This window comes from Cervus elaphus, chromosome 5 (genome assembly GCF_910594005.1).
Source record: "Cervus elaphus chromosome 5, mCerEla1.1, whole genome shotgun sequence".
NCBI lineage: Eukaryota > Metazoa > Chordata > Mammalia > Artiodactyla > Cervidae > Cervus > Cervus elaphus.
Genome location: NC_057819.1, coordinates 51,878,821 through 51,898,701, shown reverse-complemented (window position 1 = coordinate 51,898,701; position 19,881 = coordinate 51,878,821). Strand labels below are relative to the sequence as shown.

Here is a 19,881-nt window from a genome sequence, read left to right as displayed (position 1 = left end):
TTTCTTCCAAGGACTAGGCTTTTAATTTCATGAAAGCAGTTACTGTCTGCAATGATTTGGAGTCAAGAAAAATAGTCTGTCAATGTTTCCATATTTTCCCCATCTATTTGCCATGAAGTGATGGAACCAGATGCCATGATCTTAGTTTTTTGAATGTTGAGTTTTAAGCCAACTTTTTCATTCTCCTCTTTCACCCTCATCAAGAGGCTCTTTAGTTCCTCTTTGCTTTCTGCCATTAGAGTGGTATCACCTGCATATCTGAAAAAGAAAGTGAAAGTCTCTCCGTGGTGTCCGACTCTGCGACCCCATTGACTATGGAATTCAATGGAATTGACTATGGAATGTCCATGGAATTCTCCAGGCCAGAATACCAGAGTGGGTAGCCTTTCCCTTCTCCAGGGGATTCTCCCAACCAAGGGATGGAACCCAGGGCTCCCACATTGCAGGGAGATTAATATCTGAGGTTGTTGATGAAAAAAATTCTCTCTTTTAGTAGTCTTTTGTGATATAGTATTCTATTTCCAATATCATAGAATTTTCCTTGTTTTTATACTTTATATAAATAAAATCATACACATAAACTGTTTTTGGGGAGAATGTGATCTAAGAATGTGATTCTAAGTAACTCAATTATAGTCTGAGGTGAATTTTTTCTGAGTGATACTTAGGTTTGCTATCATTTCTCAGAGTTTTTTTAGTCCAGAGAGTTGAGTCAGTATTCATTATTCAAAGATGTTTCTCTTATTGTTATGCCAACTTCCACCCCTTCTTCTAGTCCTAGGCCAAATGGTGACTCTCTAATGAAGTCTTTCTTGAATCTTCCCACCCCCCAGGGCTGATTGGGTGTTACTTTTTTTGATGTTGTCCACTGTGCTTTGTAGTTTCCTTCATGACATTTACATTAATGTACTCGCTTTAGGTGTCTCTCCTTGCTGTACTCTACGCTGCTTGAAGAGCGAGTCCTGGCTTTATGTTTTTGTGTCCTTGGCGTACTGCTGTGTTTGGTATATAGTTAAGTGCTTAGTAAGTGTTACTGAAAGAACTGGTGTAGTAGAGAGAAGAAAGAGGTGATATTATTATAGGGGAAACGTTGTCCATGGGGGAGAGGTAGAATTTGAATAACCAAAGAAGAGGGCATTCCTGGTGAGATAAGGGAACCAGCAGAAGGGTAGGGAAGGGAATGAGCTTGGTCTGTGTAGTGAACAGTGAAGATGTTTGTCTTATTGGGATATGTTTGTTTATCCTTGTATTCACCATATCTTTACTGCTGCATGTGTATCTGCTGCATGAAACCCCTGGTTTAGTGTATTTAAACTTGGTGCTTTGAGAAAGTAGTAAGAAGATAATATTAAGACGGTAAAGAGAAGCAAGATTTTAAGGAGCACTGAAGAAAAGCATTAAGTGTTGGGTTTGATATGGTTCATTGGAGGTGGTAAGTGGATGATCTGCTGGAAACTGTTATTTTCTTGATGTTTTTGTGAGGAAGGTATATAATGTGGATTGGGGGAAGAGAATTACAGAGAATATTGATCCCTTTGGTGATGCAGGTGCTTTAGAGCTGAGACCTGTTAAGACAGCTAGGAATTGGCCAAATGGGCAAACAGAGGAAGGACGTCAAGAGAGAGAAGAAATAGAGAGCTGTAAACAATTGTGGTATTAAACAACCACAGTGGAGGGAGTAAAATGGGAAGATGAGGCTGGACAAGTGAGCATGGATTAGATTTGTGATTTCCATACTGGAGCATATCAGAATGAACATTTCATAACTTCTGAAAAAGAGACCTAGACCCCTTACTTGTTCTTACTAAATCAGTATGCTTGCAAAGATTGAAATTTCATCTTGTAGGTGATGATGAACTGTTGAAGAATTTTGAGAGGGGCTTGACGTTATTCAGTCTTGGATTACCCTGCTGGTGCGGTTAGATGGACTGGAAAGGAGGGGAGATTAGAGGCCAAGAGGCAAATTCTGAGGCTCTTACAACTTCAAAAAAGATGATAAGGACCTCAACTAGGGCAGAGCATATGAGATTATAGAGATGAGTCAAGAGTGAGAGAGGATGATGATGATAGTGGAAAAAGAAGTCACCGATGAGTTTAGCATCTGTTTCTTAGGCAACTTGTGTAGGCGATAGTATAGTTTATGGAGGTAAGCACAGTAGGAGAGATCATACTTTGGGGGAGGTAGCAGAGAAAAAGTTCAGTTTGGGACATACTGGGTTTCTCTCACACTTTTATTCATCCCACTTAATGGCTAGTCCAGGTGCTCTGATTGATTTCTCTGGAGTCATTCTTGATTCTTTCATTCACACCCCACATCCAGTTTGCTATCCAATTTTGCTTCTTTCATCTACAAAAATTTTTGAAAGTTCACTGTTCACTCACCTACCACTCAGTCCAAGCCACCATTGATCTTCACCTAATTATGATATCCGCTTCCAAATTGATCTCTGTGCTTCTGCTCTTGTCCTCTTATCTGTTCTCAATCCAGCATCTGATTATTGATCCTTTTAATAATCAGGTCATCTCTCTGCATAAAATCCTCCTTCTCCCTGGATAAAAGTCAGAGTCCTGAGAGAGGGATTTCCCTTTTCCTCTCATCCCTTTCTCTTTCCTCTCTGTCATCACCTTCTGTCTTCCTTTTACTCACTTCACTCCAGCTCTGTTGCTGATATTTGAACTACTCAGGCTTATTGCCTCTTTAAGATCTTGAATTTTCCTTTCCTTTCACTGGGAAAGTCGTCGTGCCAGTCACTGGCACAGCTCATTCCTATTTCCTGAGTTTTCACACGTGTCACTTTTTCAGTGAATTCTTCCTTGATCACCCAGTATGAAATTGCAACCCTCTTCCTTGCTAAATATTCTCTCCCTTTGGCTCATTTGTCTCCTTAGCCTTTATCACCATCTGCACATGCGTAATACATATTTTGCTTATTTTCTTCTCTCCACACTGGAATTTAAGATGCATAAGAATAAGGACTTGTGCTTTTAAAAAAAAATATTTTTTACTGTGCTGGGTCTTCATTGCTGCACAGGCTTTTCTCTAGTTGCAGAAGCTGGGGCTACACTCTGAGCTGTGTGTGGGTCTCTCGTGGTGGCTTCTCTCGTTGCAGAGCTCAGGCCCTAGGGGCTTCAGTAGTGCGGCATGTGAACTCAGTAGTTGCGCTCCCAGGGCTCTGGGGCACAGCTTCAGTAGTTGTGGTGCACAGACTTAGCTCTGTGGCTTGTGGGATCTTCCTGGATCAGGAATCGAACTCTTGTCTCCTGCATTGACAGGTGGATTCTTTACCACTCAGCTACCAGGGAAGCCCAGGACTTTTGCTTTATTCATCACTATAACTCTCACTGAAAACTACTAGTACATAAAAGGTGCTCAATTAATATTTATTGATTGGTTGAATTAATTAATGTAGTCCTTGGAATATCCTGGAATAGATGCTTGCTGTTTAAATTTGCAGGGAAGTATAGGCAAGAAAATACCTAGTAGACAAACTGGGGCCCATAAAATGGTTTAGACTGGAAGATAGAGTTGAGTGAAGCCAGGACAGTGTCTCGGATAGTTTAGACAGAGTGTGAAGATCTGAAGAGGACTAGGGAGGGATGGGATCCTGGAAGTACCTTCCAGGACTGACTAGAGAGTTACTCTGTCCTTAGAGTTATCCAGGCAGGAACCTTAGTCTGGGCCTTGTGCTTTAGAGGTCCTCATCTGGCCTTTTCCCAGCTATACTGCTCCTGAGAGGATGAGGATTTTGAGGGGCTAGTCCATCTGGAAACCATTTCCAGATCAAGCTAAGAGTATTTGTATCCCCAAATTCCCTGTCCACGTGGTCCTTCACAGGTCTCTTCCCTGATTCTCTCCTCTTAGACTGTACCACATGTATGTATCTCTGGCCTGAGGGTTGGCCAAGTGGCAGCTGTTTGCAGGCATGTAGGCAGAGGTTAGACATGTTGTCTGGGATGTCCACATGTATATATATGAGGCTTTTTGTAGTATGGAGTAGAACCAAAGATGGGATGAGAAGAAGGCAGGCCCCTTCCCCCAACTGATGTTGAGTCTGAGAATGCCAAATCAGAACTTAGCCTTTTAAGTTTTTATGAAAGTATATAGGTCAAGATAGTGGGATAGAATAAAATTTACTAGCCTGTTAGTTTGGTCTATAGCTTTAAAATATTTAAGCATATGGTATGTGGGCTTATATTTGTACTCTTAAAGTTCCTTGAAAACTAGGGGTGGGCCTGCAACAGGAAATTGAAAAAGAGTATCTGGAGAGGGAGAAGATAAATTCAAGGTAGTTTTAAGGAGGGAATAATCAACAGTGTCAGATGTTTCAGAGACATTAAGTCCTATGAAGACAGAAATGTATCCTTTGGATTTGATAACCAGAATTAATAAAAATTTCATTTGGTGGTGATGGATACCAAACTTGTGTAGAAATCAGAAAGTGGAGGCACAGTTTAAATGATTTTTTTTTTTTTTAAGTAGAACTGTATCTGAGAAAGGAAGGAACTAGAGTGGTAGCTAGAGGGCTATGCAGGGTCATGGAGGAGTCATGTTTAAGATGAGAGGGTCTTGACTTTCCTGGCGGTCCAGTGGTTAAGACTCCATGCTTTTACTATAGCGGGCGTGGCTTAGATTCCTGGTCAGGGAACTAGGATCCCACATGTTGTGTGGCATGGCCAAGAAATTAAAAAAAAAAAAAGATGAGAGAGTCTTATAAATATTTGGATGTTGAGGAACAGAACCCAGTGTTAAGAAAGAGAAAGATAAGGAAAAAGAAGGAATAATTGATGGAACAAGGCCTAAGATCCAGTGCGCCTGTCAGCAGATCAGCTTTAGAAAACATAAGGGCTATTTGAGGAGGCTTGGAGTGTTTGGATTTGTGTGAATGCTAACTTTTGAAGAGTGAGCAAAAAAGTGAATGGCAGGAAAGTTTAACAGGCAATAATATATTAATGTTGTTCAGTAGTAGTTTTCTGGGTTAGTCTTTTTTTTATTATTTAAAAATTTGTTTAAATTTTTTAAATTAATTATTTTTTTAAATTGAAATTAGTCTTTTTAAACTTGATTTAGTACTCCTGGAGTTCTGGGGTTATACTTGCAGCCATGTGTTAAAATCCTCCTGTTGGTTGATTGAAATATAGCCCATAATGTGGGATATAGGCTATGTATGTGGGAATCTGTTGTTATTCAGTAATTGTCATTTAGTGATGACTTAAAACTTTTAAGTCTGTTAAAAAACTTTCGATTCTTCAGTAGCTTAGAAATAATTAATTATGTTCATTATAAATTGTGTGCCATCAGGCTTGGAGATGATTTGTTGTAGTAAGTACATATTGTCTGAATCACATCTATTTTGAATAAAATATATATATATATATTTTGAATAAAATATTTTTATAGAGTTATATTAATACTGTATTTTTCCCCCCATTAGTAGTTCCAGAGTACTGCTGGTTTATATTTTAACTCTTGCCAAGTTGTGAAACTAGTGAAGGATGCTTAGACTACTTAACATTCAAATTGTAAGTAAAATTTATTTCTGCTGTTGTTATCTGTATGATTAGAAAACAGAAATTGAAAATAATTGTTACCTTATGTGATAATAGTGAGATTCAGTGTGATGGGATTGAGGATTTCTCTTAGTTTTTATTCTTAAGATACAAATATTTCCTATCACATTTTCTGTTGATAAGATCAAGAAGAAGACTAATAGTAGTACTGAATGGGTCTTAGGTAGTGAGGTGAAATTTCTGCTTTTTTTCAGGAATTTTCTATTTACTGTAGAAGTTTATGGAAATTCTTTATTATTTTATTTTCATATTTAATATAGGACATGTTATTAATGGAATGATTAATTAGAAATGATTATTTTCTCTTTAAATATGCTTAGTTTTTTGTGTGTGAAATTTTTGTGTGAAAAATTCTATTAAAAAGCCCTGTGATTTCTTTGTGAAATATTTAATGTTCACAAAAATCAAATAAAATGTAACCTTTTAAGAAATAATCTAACATAAATCAAGATGATGTACATATTGCCATTCATCTCCACTAGGGGAAAAAAACTTGAATTATGTTTACTTGAAACCATTTGCTATATTGCATTTTGAACCAATAACAAAAAAGTTATTGAAGAAAGAATGATAAAGTAATATTAAAGGCATTCCAAGTCATTTCACTACTTTATTTTCAAACTACTGTATTTGAAAGTATAAGTAATTCAAATTAATCTGTTTTATAGACCTTATACAGTATACAAAATATGAACACAAAATGAGCCTGCTACTGTAAGCAAAAGATAATTCTAATTAGTTATTTATATACCTACATAAACAACATAAACATAAATTCATATACATAAACAAACCAAATGAGCCAAGGAAGACTGAAATGTTTACAGACCAATACATCTTTTAATTTGTTAAATAGGTGAATAATTTTAGAAGTTGTCTTGGTCCAGCACATTTTATGTTTTTAGTGCATAAAACTTTTTTTAAATTTCAGAAATTTTTACCAGACTATTTCAGGAATAACAGTACATCTTCATAAGGGAAAAAGTTGTAACATTTTATTTCTTAGAATGTAAACATCATAAGATCGCCAATGTGCAATAGTAGCTTGGTAAGAACTGCAGTGTGAACTTGACTGCTCTAAGAGGAGTGCTCGTTACTGCCCTCTTTTGACACGAGCTGTATAAGCCTAGCTCTTTTTTTCTCAGTTTATAAAAATGTTAAAAAATTTTATTGCAAAATAGTTTGTGCTTTATATCCTTGTATTTCTAAAAATAATTTTTCAAATTCTTCTTCTTTTTAGGCTCTCTGGTTAATCATCTTAAGAAGACTGGATTTCTGGATATCAACTCTACTCCATCTCTATTGACTTTTAAAAGATGATAATGCAAACCTGTAACACTGACAGTCATCCATGAACCTTTAATTACAGTGATTGGTAGCGTTTGAAGCTTCCTCAGGGAGTAAACAATGACATCAGCAGTGGTTGACAGTGGAGGTTCTGTTTTGGAGCTTCCCAGCAATGGAGTAGAAAATCAAGAGGTTAGCCATCCAGTGTATTACATTTCTGTTTTGTTCATAAAATCAATGCATGAACTAATGAATTTAATGGGAAACAGACATTTGAGGGTAGAAATGTATAGTGCATGAGATTGTATGTCTCTGTCATGTGTCCTCATATAATTAGGTACTAGAAGGTTGAGGGAGGTAGTGCTGGGCCTGAGTTGCCTGAGTTGTTGGAACTTCCATATCTTGGAATGGACTAGGAGGGAAAAAAGAAACAAGACAATAGTATTAGTTGTGAAATAAATTTAAATCTCTGATAAAATCCGTTGTTTTGGATTTTAGAGTATATAAGTAAATACTGTACCTAAATACCTAAATTATGCATCTTACTTTAGAATTTTGTATCTCTTTTTGTTGTTACCTTTGTCTTTTGATTGTTCTAATTCATGTGAGAATCCATTGTATTTTAATTATGTATTATTTATACTTAAGAATTTAGATAATGTTTAAATAAGAAGAGAAACTCGGTTTTGAAATTTTATACTTGAAGGATTTTGGAATGCTATTTGTTTTTGTTGTTGTTGTTGTTGTCGTTATTGATAACATTAAAGAATAAGAGATAGGAGTAGAAAACAACAGTACCAGAAATACATGGACTTTGAGGGCCTGGCTTTTATTCCCACCATTTGGTAAAGACTGACTATTAGGAATTGTCTAAATTAAAATATAATAATACTGTCACAACAATGGTCAAATATTTGGCCAGAGATAAGATGGGAAAATAGAGGAAAAAAGTTTTTTTTTTCTACATTCTGTGAAAGATACTGCTGTTACTGGTACTTAGTATTACATCTGAGATACAAGTTAGGATGTCAGACTGTGTGTCTGGATGCTGGCGTCTGGATTCTTTTTCTCGCTTGCTTGGTGTCTCTTCAGTCTTCCGAGATAGCTATGGGCAAATTCAGTGGGTTTGTTTTCAGTGGACTTGGTAACTGAAATATTCCTGTTGTATTTGAATCTAAAACTGTTTGAAAATCTACTAAGAGAAAGAAAGGCAAAGAACATGTTTTATTTTCATAATCAATTCCTACTTCTTCTTGAAATTTCACTTTCTGTATGATCTCTTCCAAGTATGATTCATCCAAGAAATGAGGGACTCAGGATTTCTGTCCCGCCAATATCATCCAGTACTTGCTTCTTCAGGTACTTTCTTTTTGCCCCATGGTTTTACTTTGTTGATATTAATTCTATGGGGGAAGCTGCTAAGAACAGTTGGCAGAATATATTTACCTTGTGGTGACTGGGTACCACCATTACGGGAAAATGAATAGAACGCTTTGTTTCTGGAAGACTCTCTATACCTCCCTTCATTTACATGGAATCCCATGTGTTCATGGCTTGACAAACTGATTATTACCAAAGAAAGAATCTGACAAAATAATTTTGCCAAGACATTATTGACTAATGATTTATGCAGTAGTCTTAAAAGGTGATCATAGGCATTTTAGGGAGAGTGTCACCAGAAAGGAGGAAACTGTTCTCGGGAACTTTTTCTTCACATTATATCATGTGGATGCCTACTTACTTTCATTTCATTTATTCCTTCAACAAACACTAATTGACCTCTTACTGAATGTCAGTTACTTTTTTAGGCGCTGGGGATAAAATATTTCAGAATGGCTGTGAAGAATAAATCAGGGCTAGAGGTAGATAGAGAATTGGTAGGATATTTTGATTAGAATGGACAAGGAAGGCTTCTCTGAGCAGGCGGCATTTTAGTGTCGACCTAATGAATAACATAAGGGATTGAGCTGTAGAAACACCTGGGGAAGAAAATTCCTAGAAGAAGGAAAAGCCACTAGTATCTGTAATATTTCCTAAGTTTTTAAAGTGAGTTTTGGGGATAGTGGTATTTGAAAGATAGAATTTTGTCTTATAAGCTACTATTCAGGAATGTATTTATAATATATATATATATATACATATATATATATATATATATATATATACACTACTTATACTTTAAAATGTAAGGTGGGGTGGGAAAAAAATGACCTTATTACCTTAACTTCAGAATCTGAAGAAAAAATAAATGTTTAAAATATGATGGGCAACACATTTTAAATCAATTATACCACAACACATTTTTTTTTAAATTATTAAAAAAGTGGGCATTTGGAGACTTACTAGTGATGCTTAGGCTTTATTTCTCATAATTTTATTCTTATTATGCTTTATATGAATGTGTTTTATAAAATTAGGATAATTCTATTTCTGACAAAGCAAAAAAGTAGACTGTAATCTTATTAATGAGTGTGGATATAAAAATCATAAATGAAATAGTAATACATTTATAAAATAGTCATATATTTAAAAATCCAGTTACCAAATAGGATTTAGATACATAAGGATAATCCAATTTTAAGAAAACCATCAATATATATCCCTACTAATATGACATGTGATATAGTGGTTAGGATAAAATACTTGATGAAATAGAATTTTATGAAGTTAAATATCCTTCCTGATAAAAACCCTAAATAATATAAGTGTGTATTTCCTTAACATTATTTAAAAAAAATATATAAATCAAGAGCTAGAATCCTATTTAATGGTGAAATACTGGAGTATTTTCTTTGAAATTGGAGAGAAAGTCAGTATGGGCACTACTATTATTTAATATTTTCCTGTAATCAGACAAAATAATGAAAAAACATATAACTACTAAAAAGGAGATCAAATTGCTGTTTATAGATAATATGACTCACCACCCAGGAAAACCAAGGGGAAATCCATGAAAACCCATTATAACTAATAAGAGTGCCGAATAGTTTGGTGGGTACAAAATTAACATAAAAATATCTTGCTTTCTTTTAAGGACTGTAATTAGCTAGAAAAAAATCATGGAAATAAACTGTATTTCAGAAAATTAACAAAAATGTATCAAATGTTGAGGAATAAAAGTAAAAGATATGTAGGACTTGTTTGAAGCAAACTAATTAATGACACTTAAGTAGACTTTAATAAACGAAGAGATATAGTTTGTATTTGGGTAAGAGAAATGGGAATGGTCAGTATTGTGGAGGATGTCAGTCCTCCAATTAATCTATATATTTAATTCCATCTCTATCAGATGTTAGGGCCAGTTGGGAGAAATTGATCATATGGGCCTAAAGATTGTATGGAAGAATAAACATAGAGGAGTAGCCAGAGCAGTTTTTGAGAAGGAAATACATAGCAGGTAGGCCTCATAGAAATGGGGAATTAATGCAGAAAAGATAAAAAAGGATTTAGGTATATATTTAAAAACAAAATGAATGCAAGTTTTAGAGAGCATCTGCTTCCAGACAAAGAAGATTGAGACTTCTTCCACTTCAGGTTGTGATGGAACAACTGAAACCAGATTTATACTCCAACCATAAACAACTAGGAAAATGAACAAAACATATGAACCCACAGTTTTTATTTGTGCTATGGTCTTGAATGTTTGTGAACCCCTCAGAATTCATATGTTGAATCCAAACTTCCAAAGATGATTATCATTAGGAAGGTATTAGGAAGTAGGGCTTTAGGAAGGTGATTAGGTAATGAGGAAGGAACCTTTACAAATGGGGTCAATACTTTTATAAGAGGCTCTAGGGGGAAAAAAAGGCTCTAGAGAGACCCCTTGCCCTTTCTGCCATGTGAGAACAAAAGAAGAAGTCTGTGACTTGGAAGAAGGCCCCCACTCAGTCATTCTGGTACCCTGATCTTGGATTTCCAGCCTCCAGAACTGTGAGCAATAAATTTCTGCTGTTTTTCAGTCACCTAGTCTGGTATTTGTTATAGTAACATGAATGGATTAAGACAGTTGGACCACAGACAGTGCAAGACTGTTCTTCCTGAGAAACGATTGCACTGGCTTACTGCTTGGACCTACTTTCTGGACCAAACCATGGGAAGGAGAAATCCAAGCAGAATGTGACAGTCTCACTGTATCAAGGAACCAAAATTCGGAATTTGGAGAGGCTAATGCAACTAAAAATGGGAAAACAATGGAATAGGTGGGGAAACAATGGAATAGATGAGGAAACATGGAAATAATGCAACTAATAGATAGGAAAACAAATAGATGGGAAAACTGGAAACAGTGACAGACTTTATTTTTTTGGGCTCCAGAATCACTGCAGATGGTGATTGCAGCTATGAAATTAAAAAACACTTGCTTCAAAAACAAAACAAACAAAAAAAAACACTTGCTCCTTGGAAGAAAAGCTATGACCAACCTAGACAGCATATTAAAAAGCAGAGGCATTGCTTTGCCAACAAAGGTCCACCTATTCAAAGCTATGGTTTTTCCAGTAGTCATGTGTGGATGTGAGAGCTGGACTATAAAGAAAGCTGAGTGCCGAAGAATTGATGGTTTGGACTGTGGTGTTGGAGAAGACTCTTGAGAGTCCCTTGGACTGCAGGGAGATCCAACCAGTCAATCCTGAAGGAAATCAGTCCTGAATATTCATTGGAAGGACTGATGCTAAAGCTGAAACTCCAATACTTTGGCCACCTGATGCAAAGAACTGACGCATTGGAAAGACCCTGATGCTGGGAAAGATTGAGGGCAGGAGGAGAAGGGATTGACAGAGGATGAGATGGTTGGATGGCATCACCGACTCGATGGACATGAATTTGAGCAAAGCTCTGGGAGTTGGTGATGGACAGGGAAGCCTGGCATGTTGCAGTCCATGGAGTGGCAAAGAGTCAGACATGACTGAGCGACTGAACTGAATGCAGCTAATTTGAGGGGCAGGGTATCTGAAAGGAAGAACCTGCCCAGAGGAGGAACACAGAACTCAGCCTTTGGTTCCCCTAGTCTTTAGCTGAATGAGCTCCCAGGTATAGTAAGAAACTCCATGAAGCCAGGTAAAGGATGATCAGAAAGGTGTAAACTCAGGAACCTACTGAAAAAAATCTACATAGTTCACTCAGGGCTGGAAGATGCTAGAGTTTCAACCAGTTGGAAAAGAGAGTTTTTGTTAACTGCCCAGGGCCCTCATTAGAGATTCCAGAAGGGTCATGCCTATATAAGTGGAGCTAAACTAGCTCTGGAATAAAGGGGAGTCCAAACTTGCCCTAGAAAGATTTCAAAATAAGCCTTGAAAATTGATCCACAAGTAACATAACTGTCATAGTAAACATTATTAAAATAAGACAGCAATGTGTAAATTTCACCCAATGATGTAAATTTTACATATGAAATACCCAATCATGTTAAATGCAAGGATGCAGGAATAATATAACTTAAAACTTGGAGAAAAATTTGTCAGTGAAAATAAATAGAAATGATAGGTAATTAACAGATAAAATTTCAAAACAACTATTACAGATATGCTCAAGAAAGATAAAGAGAACATGAATCTCAGAGGAGAGGTGTAAATGACATAAAAGAACCAAGTGAAACTTCTAGAAATGAAATCTATCCTATATGAAAAGAAAAACTCACTGTATAGGATTACAAATAAATTAGGTACTGCATAAGAAAAGACCAGTGAATTTGAAGGATAGAAACTATATCATGAAGTGCAGAAAGACTGAAAAAAGAAAAAAAGGTGAACAAAGACTTGGTTACCTGTGGGACAATATCAAGTTGTCTAACATAATGTAATTGGAGTCCCAGAATGAGAGAAGAGAACATAAAAAGCATGTAAAGAAATAATGGCTATAAAATTTCCCAAGTTTGATGAAAATATAAACCCACAGATCTGAGAAGGGGCTTCCCTGGTAGCTCGGCTGGCAAAGAATCTGCCTGCAGTGCAGGAGACTCTGGGTTGATTCCTGGGTCGGGAAGATCCTGTGGAGGAAGGAATAGGCTATCCATTCCAGTATTCATGGGCTTCCCTGGGGGCTCAGACAGTAAAGTATTTGCCTGCAATGCAGGACACCTGGGTTTGATTCCTGGGTTGGGAAGATCCCCTGGAGGAGGGCATGGCAACCCACTCCAGTATCTTGCCTGGAGAATCCCTGTGGACAGAGGAGCCTGGTGGGCTACAGTTCATGGGGTCACAAAGAGATGGACATGACTGGACAACTAAGCACAGCACAGATGTAAGAATCTTAAACTCTAAATAGGATAAAGCAGAGAGTAAACAGACTGAGGTACATCATAGTAAAGCTGCTGAAAGCAGACTTCAAAAAGAAAATCTTAAAAGCTTCTAGAGAACTTCTCCTCATTGAGAGGAGTGTGGCCTTCTCTCACACCATGGCTTGTGCTCATTCACTGATACCAGTACTCCAAAAAGGAGGAGTCATCTGGAAAAATGCCTCTTTTCTTGCTGTGTTCAGGTCTCCCGTTTGACCAGATATTGTGTACTTCACTCACACCAACTTGCATAAGAACAATGGACAGCTCTATGCTGCAGTGAATTAGCAGGTCATCAAACCAGTTCTGAGTCTTGGGCCACTGGCAGAGCTGTGACTCTATTTCCCAGAGTTTGAGGTGGTGGGACTCACTGTTCTGGCCAGGGTGCTTTTGGAAATACATGTTGTGGAGGCCACATGTTTGCGCTAATCAAGGCCTGGTGATGTTGGCACTTCAGACTGAACACAATGCAGAAGTGATACTCTATCTGCTCTGCACTGGCTGCCTCAGCGTTACCAGCGCTGGTTGTGTCATCTTATTGAGGAAGTTCCTGAACTTGCTTTGGTGGCTGAAGATAAAGTTGAAGGCTACAAGAAGACCAAGGAGATTGTTTTGCTTCTGAAGAAACTTAAGGCTTGGAATGATATCAAAAAGATCTGTGCTTCTCAATGAACGAGAACTGGCAAAGGCAAAATGAGAAGCTGTCACTGTATCCAGCACAGGGAACCCTGCGTCTTCTTTAATGAGGATAGTGAAATCATCAAGGCCTTCAGAGACATCCCTGAAATTACTCTACTTAGTGTAAGCAAACTCAGTATTTGAAACTTGCTCCTGGTAGGCATGCGGGATGTTTCTGCATTTGGACTGAAAGTGCTTTCCACAAGTTAGATGAGCTGTTTGGCACTTGGTATAAAGAGTAACTGCAAACTCCCCATTCACAAGATGCTTAATATAGACCTTTGCAGAACGTTGAAAACCCCAGAGATCCAGAGAGCTCTCCAAGCACCACATAGGAAGACTCACTGCAAAGGCCTGAAGAAGAATCCCCTGAAGAACTTGAGAATCACATTGAAGCTACTAAACTCATATTCACAGACCATGTGCCATAATACCATTCTTCTCCCGACCAAGAACCACAAAATTCAGGTGGACAGAAGCAGCATTAGAAGCCAGATCAGATGAAGAGGGGATTCCAGGCAAGAAGACTGTGGTGGAGAAGAAAGGAAAGAAGGCTCTTGGCATTAAGAAGCAGAAGCAGCTTTGAGGGGAAAAAGCTGCAGTGAAAACAAAACAAAACAAAAACCCAGCAACTGAAAGGAAACCCACAAAAAGGAAGCCCAACACAGAGAAGAAGTCTGCTGGATAAACTCAAATTTGTTTATTCTGTAAAGGTCAAATCATTTTGGACAGTTAATTTTGAGTAAAGACCCGATCGAAGAGGTAATGAGAAGCATGGAGGAAAAAGGCTTCCAGAGGAAAAAATTCATTACCTACAGAAGAATGAAGATACGACTACAGATATCTTTATTAGAACTATGCAAGTCAGAAGATAATAACTTCCTTAAATTTCACAAAACTAAAACTTGTCAACCTACAATTACATATCCAGTGAAAATGTCCTTCAGAGTGAAGTTTTTCTCAGCCCAACAAAAGCTGAGAGCATTTATCACCAACGAATGTGTATTGTAAGAAATGTTAAAGGAAGCTCTTTAGGCAGAAAGAAAATGATACCAAATTAAAGCATATGTACATAAATTTATACATAAAGCTAGAGAAATAGTTAATGTTTAGGTAAATACTTTCTAAAATTTGTTTTAAATTTTTTAAAAAGATAATTGTTTAAGACAAAAATAACAGTGCATTATACAGATATGTATGTATATAATAGCTGAATTATGGGGTTTGCAATGTGAAGAAGCAAAAGAAATGAATGTATGACAACAGTCAAACAAAGGATAGGAGGCAGGATTGGAAAAATACTACAGTGCTGTAAACTTTTTACATTAAGCATTGTTGGATATAAACTGTAATATGTTAGGAAGCCTATTGTAAGATCTGTGCTGTGCTGTGCTTAGTCGCTCAGTCGTGTCCGACTCTTTGTGACCCCATTGACTGTAGCCCACCAGGCTCCTCTGTCCATGGGGCTCTCCAGGTAAGAATACTGGAGTGGTTGCCATGCCCTCCTTCAGGGCATCTTCCCAACCCAGGGATCAAACCCAGATCTCCCACATTGCAGATGGATTCTTTACCATCTGAGCCACCAGGGAAGCCCAAGAATACTGGAGTGAGTAGCCTATCCCTTCTCCAGGGGAGCTTCCCAACCCAGGAATTGACCAGAGTCTGCTGCATTGCAGATGGATTCTTTACCAGCTGAGCTACCAGGGAAGCCCATTGTAAGATCTAGTGCACCACTAAAAAATAAAGAAATATAGATAGCAGCCATTACTATATATAAATTAAATAGAATTAAAATGGATACTAAAAAAATTCTTAATTCAAAACAAGACTGAGAATGAAAGGAACAAGGAATAAATGAAGTAAATAACAGAGCAGTTGGTAGATTTAAACCTTGTTTTATTGATAATATTAAATATAAGTATTCTAAAAAGCCCAATTTAAATGAAGATATTGTTTAAAATTAGATTTTTTTAAAAAGCCAAATCTGTTGGTTTCATGCAAAGAACTCATTTTAAGTATAACCACACAGTTTAAAAGTGAAAGTATAGATACAGATGATACCATGCAAATATTAATTATAAAACAAGGTGAAGTGGTTTCAGGACAAGACCAGGGATAAAGATAGACATTTCATAAATGATAAAAGGACCATCTTCTCAAGAAGACTTAACAATCCTAAATGTTTTGCATTCAACGTGAGCGCTTCAAAATACATAAAACATAAACTGATAGAACTGAAAAGAACTGATAGAACTGAAAGAATAGATAAATCCACAGTATTAGTCAGAGTTTGCAGCATTCCTCACTCACTAATTGATAGATCGATTAGAAAATTAATGAGGATATCAAAAACTTGAATAACAGTATGAGCTAACTTCACCTAATGGACTTCTATGAAGCACTGTGCCTAACAGTATTAGAATACATATTCAAGTGCACATGGACAGTAAGCGAAAGTAGATCATATGCTGGGTTGCACATCTCAGTAATTTTAAAAACTTTCAAAGGATCAAAATTATATAGAGAAAGTGTGACCAAAGCAGGATTATATTAGAAATTAAAAAAAAATGATTGCAAAATGTTTTAATACTTGCATATTAAATAGTGTACTTCTATATTAATGTAACCCATGGATTAAAGAATAAATGACAAGAGAAAGTAGATGTTCAAACTGAATGAAGATGAAAGCACAGTATATCAAGTTTGAGGGATGAAGCCAAAGTGGTGCTTAGAGGAAAGTTTATAGCTTCATATATTTACCTTGGAAAAGGAAAATCAATCTTAAGGTTTTGCCTCAACAAGCTAGAATATGAAGATCAAATCAAATCCAAAGTAGAAGGAGCAAAGTAATAAAAATAAAAACAAAATCACACCCCAGCCCTGGCTGCCTCCACGGCAGATGACCTCCTCACCCTACTTGGGCTCCCACCTGATGACAGATCTTCCTCCTGTATAGATGCCCTTCTCACAGCACTCAGGCTCTAACAGCCCAGGTTGAGCTGCTCGCATGTGTAGATGCCCTCTTTATTCCGTGTGAGTTGATTCTCCACATAAGACACACACACACTGGATTTGATAAGCCGCGCCAAGCCACCTACCTTGAGGATGCTCTCCTCATGCTGACACCACCACCACCACCCCCACCACCCCCTGCCCCCAGTCAAGCTGTCCCCCTTATGAGCTCCCACCTCACTCACTCCCTTTGACAACCCACACGTCTTCTTGCCTCTGAGGATGCCTTTCATATTCTCCAACCCTACATCAGGCTTCTGACCCCCATGGACACTCCTCACCCAACAGGGACTTAACACACCACAGCAGGCTTCAGCCCTGCGTGGATACCTCCTCATCCTGCTCAGGGTCTCACATCCAAGCTGGGCCAGTGCTGTGCATGACCTCCCTCCTCTTACTTGAGCTCTGACATCCATGACAGCCTCCAGCATGAACGCCTAACTTGCTCTGCTTCACATGATGGCATGAGGGCTGAATTATTCAGAGCAAAGGGAAAAGGACAGCTCCAGAAATAGTAACTATACCTAGAGAGCCTTTTTCATGAAATGTTTTAGTAACACAATGCAATGTATGAGTGTACTGGATCATGCTGTGAAACATTTTACTGTGGGTCTCAAGCAAGGTTTGAAGGCCAGTGACCTAGGAAGGTTCTAGAATGATGGTACAGTAGCACCCCATTTAGTACATCATTGTTCTCTGGATTGCTGTCTCGGGACAGACCCTGCCACCTGTGTGTGCACTCTATCCCAAAGGACACAGCTTCCAGGACAAGAGATGTGACTTTGGGAGGCCACTGGGAGTCACAGACCTGGGTTCCAGCCCTGCTTCAGCCAATCACTAGGCAAGCAATCCAATTACCTGACACATGAAAATGCAGACATAGTGTGCACTTCTCCCCCAAAGTATAAAATCGGGTAGTCGTGAAAAGTGCTTTGAAAACAATTAAAATAACTGGCATTTAAGGAATGCACCAATCCTTTACAATCTTGAATCTTTGTGAAATTCACACCTAATAGATGAAGGAACTGAAGCTTAAGGAAGTTAGGTGGATAGATGAACCAGTATTTGAATCCAGATCAGTCCATTCGCTGCTGCTGCTGCTAAGTCGCTTCAGTCGTGTCCAACTCCGTGCAGCCCCACAGACAGCAGCCCACCAGGCTCCCCCGTCCCTGGGATCCTCCAGGCAAGAACACTGGAGTGGGTTGCCATTTCCTTCTCCAATGCATGAAAGTGAAAAGTGAAAGTGAAGTGGCTCAGTCTAACTCTTTGCGACCCCATGGACTGCAGCCTACCAGCCTCCTCCGTCCATGGGGTTTTCCAGGCAAGAGTACTGGAGTGAGTTGCCATTGCCTTCTCCACATTAGACTCCACCCTCAATCATTAAATGGTACTTCTCTGCGTGAAGATAAAAGTTACTGCATTAGAGACAAAGGAACATGTATTGTCATGGAGTTTGACTTACTTATATGGAGAATGAATCTTTTTATTATTCCCTTTTAATATAACTTGTGAAAGTTCTGAGTCCTATAGGGTCCCCCCTTTTCTATGTAAATACAGTTAAAATACAGGAATTTGAGACAAAAAGGGGCCGCTCTGAAAATGCCAATGGTGGGACCTGGTGCAGGGTCCCTGGGTGGCACAGTCATTCCTTAGCTGTAAGACAGCCCCAAGGTGAGGCCCTTGCATGAAGTGGGTGATGGATAAATATGTTGAAGAATAGATGAAACTCCAATTCCAATTAAAAGTCTTAATTAAAAAAAAAAAAAAACAAAATCAATGAAGTTGAAAGTGGACAATCTCTAAGTAGACTGCACAAGAAAAAGGCAAAATACACTAATATCAAGAATGAAAGATACATTATTATAGACAGTAAACATTAAGAAGAACTTTAGGCCAATAAGTTTGATAACTTAGATGAAATGGGCCAATTCCTTGAAAGTCATTCCAAAAGGAAAAGCAGGCCTGCATAGCCCTCTATTTTTTAAATAAGAAATCTTTTAAAAAGATATCTTTTAAATAAGAAATCTTTTAAAAAAGTATCTTTCAAATAAGATATTTAAGTAACCTTTGGATTTGTAGTCAAGGTCTTTCCTGCAAAGAAAACTACAGAGCTAAATGGCTTTCTTGACCTGCTAAATGTTTATGGAAGAAGTAATACCCATTCTACACAACTCTTTTAGAAAATAAGAGGACAAGAGAATTTTATGAGGTCAGAATTACCCTGATATCAAGACCAGACAGATTTTATAGGAAAAGAAAACTACATGTCCATATTCTTCATGAACATAGAATCCAAACATTCTTGATAAAATACTTGCAGTCAAATCCCGGGGCGTATAAAAGGGATCATATGTCTCAAATGGGGTTTATCCCAGGGAGGTAGGTTTAATCAATTAGTGTAATTTTCCATGTTAACAAAGGAAAATGGGAAAATCATGTGATCGTATCAGTAGCAGCTTAAAGCCCATTTGCTAAAAGCCAACACCTATTGTACAAATTCCATAAACTAGTCATAAAGGGCCGCTTTCTTAGTCTGGTAAGTACATATGTGAAAAGCCCACAGTAAACATACTTAACGGAAAAGGACAATGTTTTCCTTTTAAGGTTGAGAACAAGGCAGGGGTGTCTGCTCTAACCACTTCTGTTCAACACTGCACTGGCAAAATTGGTACAGGGCAAGAAAAATAAAAAAGACTTACAGATCGGAAAAGAAGAAATAAAACTGTCTTTATTGCTAAATGATGCAATCATATACATAGAAACTCCTAAGAACTCTGTGAAACTGTTAATAAGTAAATGTAGAATAGGTGTCTATGTAAAAATCAGTTGTATTTATATATTCTGGCAAAGTGCAATTCAGAAAGTAAATTTAAAAAGCAATACTATTTAACAGCAGCATAAGACCAAAGGGTTAAGTTTAATGAAATCTGTACATAGAAAACCACAAAATACTGTTGAGACAAATTTAGTTCAGTTTAGTTGCTCAGTCGTGTTCAACTCTTTGCGACCCCATGGACTACAGCATGCCAGACTTCCCTGTCCATCACCAACTCCCAGAGCTTGCT

General features: G+C 37.7%; 1 protein-coding gene and 1 pseudogene across 4 annotated transcripts in view; both read left to right on the top strand.

Annotated features, from left to right (window-relative positions):
* Positions 1-5,435: 5,435 nt before the first annotated feature.
* ELF2 (E74 like ETS transcription factor 2) overlaps positions 5,436-19,881 on the top strand; it is a 70,050-nt gene continuing 55,604 nt past the window's right edge. For 2 of the 4 annotated variants that reach the window (XM_043902438.1, XM_043902437.1), the window contains exons 1-2: positions 5,436-5,520; positions 6,809-7,047. In XM_043902438.1, the coding sequence (XP_043758373.1) occupies positions 6,976-7,047 (72 nt within the window). In that variant the 5' untranslated portion in view covers positions 5,436-5,520; positions 6,809-6,975. Of the gene's footprint in view, positions 5,521-6,808; positions 7,048-19,881 lie in introns of those variants that run through there. The other 2 variants (XM_043902436.1, XM_043902435.1) reach the window with 1 other exon arrangement.
* LOC122694128 lies at positions 13,069-15,208 on the top strand (annotated as a pseudogene).